Genomic DNA, 14,175 nt, shown 5'->3' with positions numbered 1-14,175 from the left:
TTTTGTGATTATCTGCTGTTGTTTTTATACTGTCATTTTTATTATTTCTAAACAACATTGATTATTTGTAACAACAGGAATTGAATGGCAATACAATTTATCATTAAATTGTATTTGCCTCATTTCGATTATTATTCAGTTGTAACTTAACTGAAGAATACAATGTGTAGATGTATAGACTCAAAATAAAAATCAGAAGTTACATTCAATGCTGACAATGAGTTTATACGCCTACAGGACGCTATAAACCTTTTCGAGCAGGCCTCATCTCCAGTTGAGATAGTGATGGGTCATGGCAGTTCCTTTTCGGGAAGCAGTTCACCGGAGCTCGCTCACCGGAAGTCATTCAAAGGAACTACAAAGCCACGGAGCATGCTCTCGGACGAGGCAGTTCACTGGAACTTGCTCGTTGAAGGAGTCGTTCACAGGAGGAGCTACCATACCAACACAGCTCGAAGTTGGTTTCGTTGGGTGGAGGAGGGGATGTGGGAGATTGCTTCTGGAGTGGGTGAAAATAATTAGAGGGGAGGAATCCGCCTTCGCGCACATATTAAACAGCTAATGTATCGACTGACCGACCGAGGTTCGGGAGCTGCTTTCAGGGTGGGGGTGAATGAAAATACATTTTATTGGATTGAACTTTAGCGGACAAAAAGTCCTCATCGGAAAGGAAAAGTTGGACAAGTTATATTCTCCCCTCTTCCTTTCCAAAAATGAATTCCTATCCCTTGTTGCCGCAGTGCATTACAGCGCCTGGTGATAGATGAGGAAAAATAATTGTAAATATTTTAAACATGGACGTCCGCTGTATTTTTTCCAGGGAAGAGCAAACAAGGTATTTTTCCAAGGTGTCAAACGAGGCATATTTTCTTCCAAAATAGTATAATCTACTAAAAAACTTCAGTGTGAAGTTAGCATGCGCCTGTAACGCCCTTCTAAAAATTAACAAATTGAGATTGAAATTAAATCATACATATGTGTAAAATGTACAAATTTTAGGTTGAAATTTATTTTCTAGGGTGGCCTTCGCGGCGTCGCCCCTCCCCACCTTTTCAGACTTTCATGCAATTAAATGGATACATGGTCAAACAAACACCCGTAAGAGAATGGAAGAGAGGACGCTAAATCTTTGACTACGAAGAATGCATTCGTATTTTTCAAGCTCTCTCCGCCTCCCGGCCCCACTTATACTTTGAGAAAATGGAAGAGCACGGAAACGGAACGTTGTCGTAAGTTTGATATGATGATCTTATATCTATCAAGTTCCTTCTACAGTTCCTTGCAATGCGATTTGCGAAAACATGCCACAAAAAGGATTAAAGGTGAATTACTTGCCTATCCCTCCCTCATTGTTGAGCTTCTGCAGCATTACTGTAAACAGAGTTGCACGCATAGCTACGCGGAAAACCGCCACTATCAACAATCGGCAACAAAAGACGGGACCTTGCGGTCTCTCTCTCTCGATGGTTCGTAGGAGTGAGTCATCGACTGGGAGCGTTGGCAACATACAAGCAAAGCTCGCGACTTCTGAGGAACTACCATGGGTCATGACAGTTCCTTTTCGGGAAGCACTTCACCGGAGCTCGCTCACTCAAGCAGCCATTCAAAGGAACGACCAACTCCTCCCGATGTTGGTTTCGTGCAGCTGAAGTGAAGGGGGTGGGGGAGGACTTGCTGGAGTTAGCTTGAGTGAAAAGGATTAGGAGAGAGGGAACTACGCTTACTACTCGACTTCCCACAAGAAAACCAGAGAACATACACAGCAGTAACAATACACGCATAGCTCACGACTCCTGGAATGAGGAACTACCACAGAGGAACTGCTCGTTCACTCCAAAGGAGCGAGCACTTCACAGTTCCCAAGAGGGAGTAGTTCAAAAGGAACGGTTCGTTCACGAACGACCCATCACTACGTTGAGATGAGGCCTGCTCGAAAAGGTTTATAGTATCCTGTAGGCGTATAGACTCATTGTCAGCATTGAATGTAACTTTCTATTTTTATTCCTGGAGATGAGACCCGTTCGAAAAGGTTTATAGTATCCTGTAGGCGAGGCGTATACACTCATTGTCAGCATTAAAGATAACTTTCTATTTCTTTTTTTTAACTTTAGTATACTTCGACACGTTCGGAGCTTGTGCGGTCCACATCCAGCTGTTAACAGTTACTAAAACTTATTCTTAAGAGTTCTAAACCTGGCTCTCCTAACCGAACCACATTTGCATTTTTAGAACTCGGCGGAATTGTAGGTTAGGAATTGTTTAGCTTGAGAGGGTTAAGGTTTAGAGCTCTTAGCAGTTAGTTTTAGTGAGTGTTAGCAGCTGGATGTGCCCCGTACCTTGAAATTAAAAAAAACTACAATAAACAAATTATCGTATAATCATAAGGAGTAATAGTTCGATAATGTCTAGGCTTGTTGAGAAATATAAGTGTTAATAAAAATTATTAAGCAAACTAAAAGTGATCAATTTGTTTACCAGTTTCATACACACGAACATGGACCAATTAAAATATTGCTATTAATATACAATTTATTTTCATAAAGAGAGAAACTGAACGAAAGCGGGAAATTTTGTCACTTGCAAAAGGAAATTTCGCCAGTAGCAAAGAGAAATTTCGCCAGTAGCAAAGGGAAATTTCGCCAGTAGCAAAGGGAAATTTCGTCAGTAGCAAAGGGAAATTTCGCCAGAGCAAAAAGAAATTGTGCTACTTGCAACGGGAATTTTGCCACTAGCAATGGGGAATTTTGCCATTTGTAAAGGGAAATTTTGCTATTAGTAAAAGGGAAATTTTACCACCTCCGAAGGGAAATTTTGTTCTCGGAATGTGATTCAGCCTGGCTATCCTCTGTAACCAGGAATCTGTGGAGCAAGACCGCGCTTAGCATCAGAGAAGCGAGGGACATCGAGTAGGCAGAGCGAAGCAGTACACACTGCTGGGATGGCTGGTAACGGCAGTCGCTTTTCCCCCTCCACGCAATCCCGTTCCCTTGCTTGCTTTCGTTCGCCTGCTCCAGAGTTTTCCGTGACAGGGTATAGTATATATTTTGTGGGATCCAGGAGGTTGCCAGGTGCTTGTGCTTGGCAAGTGTTGATGGCCTCCCATGGAATAAACCCTGGGCATGATACTGTGTTAACATAATGTCTTGCTTACCTACCACGTGACTCAAATAGACAGCTTTAAAGGAAGACTTTTCGCGTCTTATCATCTAACCATATTACCTCCTACACACACACACACATGGTCACCCACATATGACATCTCGAGTCACGGTCTCTCATTAATTATTATAATATCTCCACGAATCTCCATTTCACTTTTTTTTTCATGGAATTTTTTAGACATGCAGCGATGGACACACTGTTTCCCAATGACCTAGAAAATGAGAAAGAGTCATAATCACACTTTTCACGCTACGGGCAACAAAGCACTGCATTTCTCTTTGCAATTGCACCTCTTATTGCCTGGCAACAATAAAAATAGGGTTTGGGAAGGTGGGAGTCATTCTTACAATCGTTCTCACAGCTATTTGCACCTTCATTGTTAAAGTACAATAGAGGTGTGAAGTGCAGTACTGAATTGAAAGTACTTACTGTTGGGTGTACATTAGTATATGCACTTGCATTGTGAATACAGATAAGGTGTCACAAATGAGTATGTTGCTTGTTAATTGTTAGGCCAATGGGAAAGTGCAGCAGGACCACAGGAAAGTCCTGACCGAATCATAGTTGGGAATTGTGTTGTAACTCTTCCATTATGCCAAATGTAACTGTAACAAACAAACAAAAAACGCTCAATATGTTGCTTCAAAACAGGCATTTGAATTAAGAAGTGCCTGTTGTACACTCCCTCAAAGTTACTCGATAAAATTCTTGCGTGTGTTTCTTTTTCGTCCTTCTCTCTCTTTTTCCAATTTTCTCTCTTTTTCTATTTCCATTTCTATTTTCCTCTCCGCCATCTTTCGCCAACTCGTTTCCCTTTCATTTTCACATACTCCGTTTCTTTTCTTTACCACTCCTCAAGTTGTTTTTTTTTTAACCTTCTTCTATCTGTTTCTTTCCCTTTTCATATTTTTCATCTATGTTTTCGTTTAATCTTCATCTGTCCGTTTCGGTTTTCAAATCTTTCATTTTGTTTTCCTCCCCATTTCCTCTCTTTTCTATCCCTCCATCTCTCTCTGTTTTACTCTTTTCCACTTCGTTTTTCCTATTTTCCTCTCCGTCTCTCACACTCTCCCCATTTTTCTGCTTTCCTCTTTGTCACTCTTTCTGTTTTCTTCTTCTTCTCTCTCTCTCTCTCCCTCTCTCTCTGTATCTTTCACATATCTTACCCCAATTTTCATCTTTACTCCTCTTTACTTCTCTCTTCTTCAGCAATATCTGTTGTCTCTCTTTCTCTCCACCTTCTGTATGTTTTCCTTTATCTCCCTCTATATGTTTCTGTTTATCTTTTCATGTCTTTCACTCTATTTTCCTTTTCATTTCCTCGCTGTTCCGTTTTGCACCATCTTCTCATCCCTCGGTTTCTTTCTCAATCTCGTCTCTAGTTTCCTCTACTCTTTCACTTTTCTTTCTCTTTGTGTATTTCTTCCCTCTCCTCCTTCTTTCCTTTCATGCATTCCAACAGATAAGGAAACTCAGCTTAAGCTTTATCTTAGATCTTTATTCATCCCATCTGAAATGGTATGTACTGAAGAGGGCTTCCTGTTTTAATGTGAAAGCTTTATACACTATATTCTTCCACTCATTTCTTTACAAGGTGACCACTGAGTTATCTGAAAGTCTTAAAAGAGTGTTATACGAAACATTCCTCCAGCTTTAAGCTAAAGATTGCAGGTAGCGGAGAACAATGCCTACTCAACATCTTCCTGCGCAAAGAACCTTGTCATTTCCCCAAGTGACAAGTCAAAAAGTGAAGATGCAATCTGTCCACCGTGAGATTAACGCTTGGCTGGCTGTTTGCAGCATGTCACTTACTCCGCACCTTGGGGCAGAAAAAGCGAAACCGGAAGAGCCGTTGCAAATCCCAAATGAAGCGCCATGATTTGGATGAAGGGTGAATCTTCATCTTTTTTATCAGATCGAAGTGCGAAGGTGCGAACTGTTACTTTCTGTGTGATGACTGTCATCTTCGCTTAAAGCCACCGGAATTTTTTGTCGAATACAGGAAGCCACGAAATGGAAAGCAAGTTTTTGAACTTTACAAACCCAGCGATCGTGCAACCTATTTTGCTTTTCATCTTACGTAAAGGTTATATTCTTAAAATTAAATAATAGTTAAGTCAGATTTGTGAAGGAAGCTACTTGTATTGTACCGTGCGTCCATTTCGATCTTCAGCCGAGAGATCGGGAGAAGCGTGGCGGGCGGCGCTGACGGAGCCTGTAATGCCCGCTTATTTTTATGGACATATGCAGACATTTATATAAATATTGCAAAACGAGCAGTAACCTGTGTTATAAGAGTACGGTTTTAATTTTAGTAGCTTAGTGGCTGTATGTTCTGATGATTTTGACACGCCCATCTCCTGTGAAACACAGCGTCGAGGTTTGTTTGGAGAACGTTCTAACGCTGCACCAATATCATCGAGTTTTGCTTCGGTTAGAATCCGTAGTTTTTGCTTAGGTGTTTTAAAATTTAACGATCCAGTTTCTCGTAATTTAAGGACAAGATGTCTAACCGTATCTCTATGTGGAGTTGAAACGCCTGGGAATTTCTGTACAAATTTCCTATACACGTATCGACACGAGTCTGTTTTCAGGTACGTGTCATACATAATAAATCTTTGTTCTAACGTGAACCTTGCGGCTGGCATTCCAATCGTCTCACTGACACAACACACATACACACTGCAATAACACAAACAAGTAACTGCAAGTAACCAAGAATAACACTCTTGCGCACAGTACGAAATTAACACGCTCTTGGTTTAGATTGCTCGCCACTATATTCACAGCTCTGTCTTCATCTAGTCGCGAAGGAACAAAAAAACTCGAGCTCTGAGATTTCGGATTGCAAGGAAGCTCACGAAAACCATTGACTTTTAACGGTTTCGTCTACAGCGTAATCTTGATACAGTGTTGCACATTCGAAACCTCCAAACGATTCCTATCGCCACAAAACTCTTTCAAGGATATAAACTTAAGCAGGACGTTACTGGTCAAAACTATGATTAAAATGTTTTATTATCTGTGGCTCTTAACATCGTTTCTAAAGCGTATTTTTTTGTGTATATAAGGGCAGAACTTGGATGAATTACAGATGATAAATTATAACACAGGTTAGTGCTCGTTTTCCAATATTTATATAAATGTCTGCATATGTCCATAAAAATAAGCGGGCAGGCCGCAAATGTCGGCAAATGTCGCCACGCTTCCCGCCACGCTTCTCCCGATCTCTCGGCTGAAGATCGAAATGGACGCACTGTATTTTTACCATAGCCAGGCTTGGCCTACTTTAAAGTAAGTCATGAAGCTTTCCTGGCGACGAATGATGAAGACATTCTCCCGGGCTATCGACCAGGTGAGTTCTGGAGAGGTTTCCAAGCTTTCGAGAGCTAACGCCACTCCTATCTTCAGGGTAGAAGTGAAGATGACAGTGACGCTAGCTCTCGAAAGTTTGAAAACTTCACAACGTGCCTTGTCAATACCCCAGGGAATATATATTATCGTTTTCCTATTTTGTTCTCGTGAAATCATTCTAGACCTAGTGCCACTTCGGTGGCAGAGCGCTTCGAGTGGTCGCTTCTCGATCTCGCCACCGAAGTTAACGGGTTTGAGTCCCGGCTTGGCAATGGGTATCCTTTGTGAATGCCCCTTCATCAATTTCACCGTATTACTATAGATCAACATCGTCGCGATTAGCCAAGAAAGGAAGAAATGAGACGTTTGATTTGATTTGATTTTTGCTATTTAACGTCTTTTCTCTCCCACTTTTTGCTAATCGCGACGATGAGGATGCGTGATGACACGGTGATATTGATGAAGGGACATTCACAAAGAACTCACATGTACAGGTTGGGTTCCGAACCTGGGATCTCTGGTGCCGTGGCGCGCTGTGCTAATCACTCCACCACGGTGGTCGTCGAATTGCGAAGTAAAATATCAAAAATACACATACAAAAGCACCTAGTATTAGTGCGTATAGGTACTAAAATGCTTGTAAAAGTGGCAGGGAATGGTTTTGCAAATGTAAGAAATTTGTTTCCTATTCTGTAGCTCAGGTTTTCGTAAAGATGTTACCGGGATGGACTTGTATAAATCGAGAGGAGACAGACCCTTAGATATTTATACGGATATTAACAAAAATTCCATGTTGGCAAATGACTCATCAACGAACAGCTTAAACCCATCGATCCAGATACCTGAAAGAATAGGGTGGTCTTCCTCTAATGACGTAAGCATCCACTAAATATGCAATTAGTCCTAGAACAGGAAAATACTTAATTATATTCTCAACAGATGGCGCTGTATGTATATACATCTCGATATGATGGCGAAGATCTATATAAACAAGCAAATATGCACATCAAATACATGAAAATAAAACATATACTGCAAAAATTGGTGTCAAAGGGACATGGACATTGGCCCCACGAGATCAACACCATATTTCGGTCAATGTTTAACCTCACTGGTGTTAAGATGGTGATATCAATATTAATACTACACAGAATAGGGTCACGTGATTAACAGTACCATTAAACAGATTGTCCGCCCTTTTTACGACCACAATTTGGTAGAACCACAACAGTGGCAGGAGTTATAGAAGATACAGTACATCAAGCAATTCACGTTAATAGTTACTTCCGCACAATACCAATAGAAGTCAGGCTATAATGTGACACTTCAAAAACCAACACTCAAACATGAATGAATTAATGGTCCCATGAGGTCTACACCGCATTTTGGTCAAGTTAACCGCAGTGGCGTTAAAAGAACACCATTTTGATATCAATGATGGTAAAGCTGACCAAACTGTAGTGTGGATCTCCTGAAACTATTGCCTATGCCGGTGTTCATCAATGTGTGTTTAACGTGAGACCAGCGGCTCTCGGTTTTCAAGTGTTTGGGCGTGATTAGTGTCTGTACATTATATACATATAAATAATAATTTCATTTTTAACATCACATACATTTCTCAATTGCGAAATATTTAGCTTTCCTTTCTTGTAAAATTACATCACGTGCGTAACACAAATTTCAATAAATTTGAATACAATTTCTATTTCCATCCTTGCAAAGGAATTAGAAAATGTCTGTCTTTTCTCAATTGCTGCCCCAATTAGTTTGCAGCTTTCTGCAAATATAAACAACCCTAACAGAAGAGCATCGAGCGAAACGAAGAATTCGGAAAGGATTTCTCTTTATCGTCAGCACAAAGTATTTTCTTTCTTCTTTTCGGCTGAAAATCCGTTTGCAAATAATGTACCTTCTTCGTTAAAATAGGAAAAACGAAAGTGCAATGAGTCTGCGTCTTTTTAGCTTTCGGTGCTTATGACTAGAGTTGAAGCATGTTTTACTTTCATTGCAAAATGCTTTCTTCTTGGATGAAGTGAAGGGGAAATATTCTGTGATTTCAGCAACTGTGATTTTAGCGCCATCATGCGGAAAAAGGCGTAAGTAAACTGCCCAAGATTCACTATCTATCACGGTTGGTTGTGCTTCACTTACATAAATAACAATCACCAGCACATGACAATGTAGAATCCGTAAATTAATTAAAATTTATGGTTAATTCGGAACTTAAACATATAGGCTATGCAGTATGCACCTATTAAAAATTTGGAGAACGTCCCCTTCAAATGATTCCAGTTTTATTTAAATGTGTAGGGCGTGAATAGCTCTACACAAAACAAACGTAACGCAATAACGGTGTGCCAATACCAAATCATATTTCTTATTCTCAAGGACGTATTTAAGGGGGGCAGGGGGTCCGGACCCCCCGAAAGACTTATTAAGTATAAAAATCAAATAATGAAAATAATGAAAAAAATAAAATTACTAAAATTAAATAATCAAAATATACTTGTTGTTTAATAAAGGGTTATTAGATTCCGCCAAATTCAATGGAAGGCAAGGATTACATTGTGAACATACGACTTTGAATGACACTACCAAAGCAGCTTTATGCAAGATTTATTACTACTTATAACATAACATTTATATAATATCAACAGGAACTTTACATTTCGTCAACTCAATCGAACATCCTATTTTCATATTCAATAAATATTATTATTTTTATTTATTTGACAATTTCCTTGTCAGGGCAGCTTTCTTAATTATTTTTTTTAACAAATTTTGCCGACCTTAACTACATCTAAGCTAGATACTAATGAATACGTGTTGGGAAATCATTATTCTTATACCGACCATTAACCAATTTATGTAATAAAAATATAATTAAAAAATTTGGAAATAATTAATTTGAATATTTTAATTTCAACTATTTTAATTAATTTAGTATAATTATATTTATTTTATTTTAAACATTATTATCATTACTATTATATTATTAATAATAATTTGAGACACTTGGTTCTGATTCCCTCCCGCGAAACCTATTTCTAGATACGTGCCTGCTTATTCTCTATTGTTGTGTAACTTTTCTTCCACTTTTCTTTTCTCTCTCTATTTTCCTATATTTTTCTCTTCCGTTTACTTTGTTTAATTTCTTTTTCTTTATTTCCTTCTCTTCCTCTTTCCTTTCTCTCTTCCGTTTTTCCCGTTTTCTCTCTTTTACTTCTTTCTTTTCCTTTTATCTATTTTCTATTTCTTCTGTCCTTTCCAATCTTTCCTTTTTATTTCTTACTTATTTATTTACTTAAAGTTTCAGATACAGTACTGAAATACCATTTTATACTGAAACTGTAGCAACAAGAAAAAATAAAAATAACAACAACAAAACAAGATGGCAGACGAAAAAAAAGAAATTGTTACATGTACATTCTTCGTGATTGTCGGAAACTGTGTTCTGACAAGAAAATATCAACATTTACAGATAGGTTATTATACAGGGTGTACACAAAAGACTATCCGAATTTTAAATTTATGTAATTCCTCTTGTTTGCTGTATACAATAATAAACCTTACATGAGATGGAAGAATAAGTGCACAAGATTATACAACACCTACTACACACACTACAAGTACTCAATGTGAACACCTTTTTTTACACGGCATACATCCAACCGATAAAGTTCTTCCCACATTCTGGTCAGCTTCTCCGGTTTAACGGATCCAACAGCCTGTACAGTCACGGACATTGCTGGGTTGTAACGATTCCATTGAAAATGAATATATTCATTACAACCCGGCAATGTCCGTGTACAATCCTTCGTCTCAAGCCCCAATGGTCTGATCGCTGGCTGTACTTGCTCGCAAGCTACAGTACACAAACAGATTTCCGCTGAGGAGTCGCCATCATGAACACTGGTGCTGTCACGCGGCAGGGTGAGGAAACAGCTTTTCAGTGTTGCCAGAGAAAACTTCCACAGTTGTTCTTTCATTATATTTAAGCTATAAAAGCGTTCGTTGGCTTTCATAGCTATACGAACTACTTATATCTACGATATTCTTTTGTATACACCCTGGGGAGTCTATAGTAAACACACCGCTGTTGGAGGGAGAGCCTTATAGCGGGAATGTGAAAGAGCTTTAAGTTGCGGGTTGGCCGTGCGGGTACTCGTAGATTAAATTGGTTGACAAGGAATTCGGTTCTAATTTTGCCATTATGATTTTATGCAAATATTTCATGTCTGCTAGTGCGTGACGAGTGTGTGGTGACTGGATGTTCAAAATAGACATAATATCTGTTTTATGGAGGTGTCTGAGAGAAGGAATTCTATGGCTGAGGACAGAATCAATCCTGGAAAGATTAGTTTTAGAGGTTTTGAAGGGAGAGCAGTATTCAAGAATGGGAGAGACAAAGGATTTGAAAAATATGCTAATCGCTGATTGGTTTTGGATTTCAGGGAACCTATACAGCATACCAAGAAGACGCATGGCTCGTTTAGTAGTATAATGTGGTCATTGAAGTTTAGCTTTTCGTCGACGATAGCACCAAGATCTTTTTGAGAGGAAGCCTTTTTGATGGGACTATTTTCGAGCGTATAAAAGGAGAGCACTTTGTTTCTTTTTTAAGGAAGTCATCGGCAAAGAGGAGTACATTTATGGGAAGAGAAGACAGTCTGTCGGGAAGATCATCCATGTAAAGAAGGAACAAAAATGGGCCTAAGACACTCCCCTGGGGGACAGGATGGGTAGAAAGCTGGAAGAGGAGCCAGAGAGGATATCACGCTGCTCTCGTGCGGGCAGATAGTCTTTTAACAAGGATAGAAGTTTGCCATGTATGTGAAATCTGGATTGTCATTTATGAAGAAGGAGATTTATCTTTCCTTCTATTTCTCTCGTTTCCACTCTTTCCATTCTCTTTCTTACATTTCTCTTTCAATTTTCTTCTCTTCGTTTTTATTTTTCTCTCCTTTCTTTTCCGATTTTCATTTTATTTCTTTCCCCTTTTCCTCTTCCGCTTTTTCATAGTCTCTTTCTATCGTTTCTTTTCCATTTTCTTCTTTCTTAACATCTCTTCCCTTTTTCTTTCATTTGTGTTCCCTTTTTCTATATTCTCTTCCCTCCCTTTTCTCTTCACTTCTCTTTATTGTTTTACTCTTCCCTTGTCTTTCTTTTCATCTTCCTCAGCTCTATTTCTTGTCCTCTTTTTACTTTTTCTTCCTTCTTTCTGTGCGCCGAACGTCTCCTCAGCTTACTAGTGCAGCCCCTCCGCAGCAAAAGGGAAACTGTTGCAACAAAATGGATCTTTGAACCAAATATACATTCTTGTATGCTATATAGGTGCATACTAAAAATTAATGTCCCCAAAAATATATCCCACCGACACTGTCCTTCACTACACTAAACTTTATGCAATAAGCCTAATAGATTTTGAACAATATTTGCCGTTTAGAGCACTTAGAATAACTGGAAATCAAATTTTGATACAGTTGCTACGTATCTATTACATTGAAGAACAAACTCACGCCATAGGCATTGCAGGATCTCTTGAAGCAATCTTCCAAAAAGATTGTCCGCCCTGAAGCTTTCAGCCGTCTCTCTTCACGCTTCGCTTTCTCGCGGTTACCAAGCCAACGTAACAACCCCGCTCGCGCCAACAATGCACATCATCGTTCCACCTGGCAACAACGGGCAGACAACAATCACCAGAAACAGAGACAACAATCACACTTTCGCTCTTGTTACAGGACTCGACAAAACGGACATTGAATTTCCTTGTATTGCTTCGATTATGTATGCAGATCTTTTTTTTGTTGAATTTTCGCCAGATCCACGAATTTTTCTTGATGGTTTCTGCTTGAGACGGTCTTAAGATTAAATTGACTTAAAGAGGGTTTTTTTGGAGAAAGTTCAAACTTTCACAATTTAATAAAGAAGGCGGATACATCTGGGATGATATTGTTTAAAGAGAAAGGCTAATTGTTAAGATTCTATCAGCATTGTTTGTTATCTTATCAGAAACTGAATTTCGATTTAGACGAATAACCACAATTTTGAGCTCTTAGATTCTTCAGCGGTAGTAAGATTGTCCACCGACAGAGGGCAGTCACAACACTCATCTTAAAGTTAATGTCTTTTCAGTCTACGGAGAGTTATTCATCTTCTTTTAACTCAGGTATAGTTGTGTTTACTTCAAAGTTATATTTTGTTCACGTTGCGTAACCATTAACACATTCATGCAACAATTGCACACTAGTTTGACAACACTAATCTATTAACAAATACTTGAATTTCTTTCTTTTAAAAAAGTACTGAATTCTAGCTAGTGTGAATAATTTAAATTCATACCAGATTTGAACAAGAACAGTGACAGTCAAACATCGTACACATTCCCTGATGACATGGTGGTTAGGTCATCGCCTAGTAATCAAAAGGTTTCGGGCTCGATGGTGTAGATACCAGCTGAAAATGTTGTTGTATACGTACGGTTCGAATGTGACGTCAGGACGTCAGCATGATTTCACATTCCAGACTTTGAAATCTTGTTCCCTCCTCTTACAGATAGAAATTGTACATGATTATGATTTTACTCCTTCACTGATAAAATTTAAAACGTATTATAGCCTACCTATAGTTTATAATTCGATATCAATCTCGGAAAACATTTTTGCAGGAATTTCACCTGGAAAAGCCAGAACTTCACTTGCAAAACACAGATAAAAGTTAATTCAGTGCATAATTTTTTGATACATTCTTCACAGATTAATAATTTGTTACTTATAATTAAAAGGTAAATTGATATTTCAATTTTTTCAAACTTTCATATGGGACTGAAATAAAGAGGTTTATGCTCTGCCATCTATGGACAATACAGATAAGTTCAAGATTGTAAAAGCGTATATATTTTGTGTAGCTATAAATATGATCGGTTTGGTTAACTGATTTCTTAATCTCGTACAAGGTAGAAGTTACAGGAACACTGAGAGTGTTGTCTAAATACTGGTTAATTTAGTTGTAATGAATACATTTATGAGAGTCTGACTATTGAAGGTTGTGATTGAGCTTAGGACAACTGGTTTCTTACATTCCGATTGACTGTTTCTTCACGATTGCTGAACTGAAGTTTAAAACCAAATCATGTATTAGAACATTTTGCACATCCAAGTAAAGTAGTGCCTAACTATTTTATGGTGGATTGTCTATTTCACCGTCCGCCATGAAATAGTTAGGCAAAATTTCATATTCAATTTTCTCCGACAGGCCTTTTCGCCACTCTACCTAGTTTTCTAGGATCAGCCCAGCAATATCTTATCAAAAGAGTAGTAGATAACTCAGAATACACTGAAATATTGGTATCAAGTTCATTATTTCCCTGTTCTAATGCCATACTCTTTCCTTTCCAGCAATGACGAATAGGAGTGTGCCAGTTTTATGACATTTGGGGACAATGAGGAAGCGACATTTTGCCCAGCTGGTTCTGGTCCTAGCGTTAATTTCCTCATCACTAGGTAAGTCCTACAGAATTATCAGTTACATGTTAGGTTAGTGGTTACTGTAACAGGTTTGCATGTGGCATGTTCCAACGCAACGTTCGTCAGTCCTGCATGGGGTTAAGTAGTATCATGAAATCACGCGACGTTCATTGTTGACACAACGGCAGACGGA

General features: G+C 38.7%; 1 protein-coding gene across 1 annotated transcript in view; it reads left to right on the top strand.

Annotated features, from left to right (window-relative positions):
- Cad89D (cadherin 89D) overlaps nucleotides 1–14,175 on the top strand; it is a 192,643-nt gene that overhangs the window by 86,727 nt on the left and 91,741 nt on the right. The window contains exon 2 of the mRNA XM_083142133.1: nucleotides 13,914–14,018. Within this exon, the coding sequence (XP_082998259.1) occupies nucleotides 13,958–14,018 (61 nt within the window). The 5' untranslated portion in view covers nucleotides 13,914–13,957. The remainder of the gene's footprint in view (nucleotides 1–13,913; nucleotides 14,019–14,175) is intronic.

The sequence above is a fragment of the Lepisma saccharinum genome, chromosome 20 (assembly GCF_977018435.1).
Source record: "Lepisma saccharinum chromosome 20, izLepSacc3.1, whole genome shotgun sequence".
Classification (NCBI taxonomy): domain Eukaryota; kingdom Metazoa; phylum Arthropoda; class Insecta; order Zygentoma; family Lepismatidae; genus Lepisma; species Lepisma saccharinum.
The sequence above is the reverse complement of the archived record's forward strand: the minus strand, read 5'-3'. Positions and strand labels throughout refer to the sequence as shown.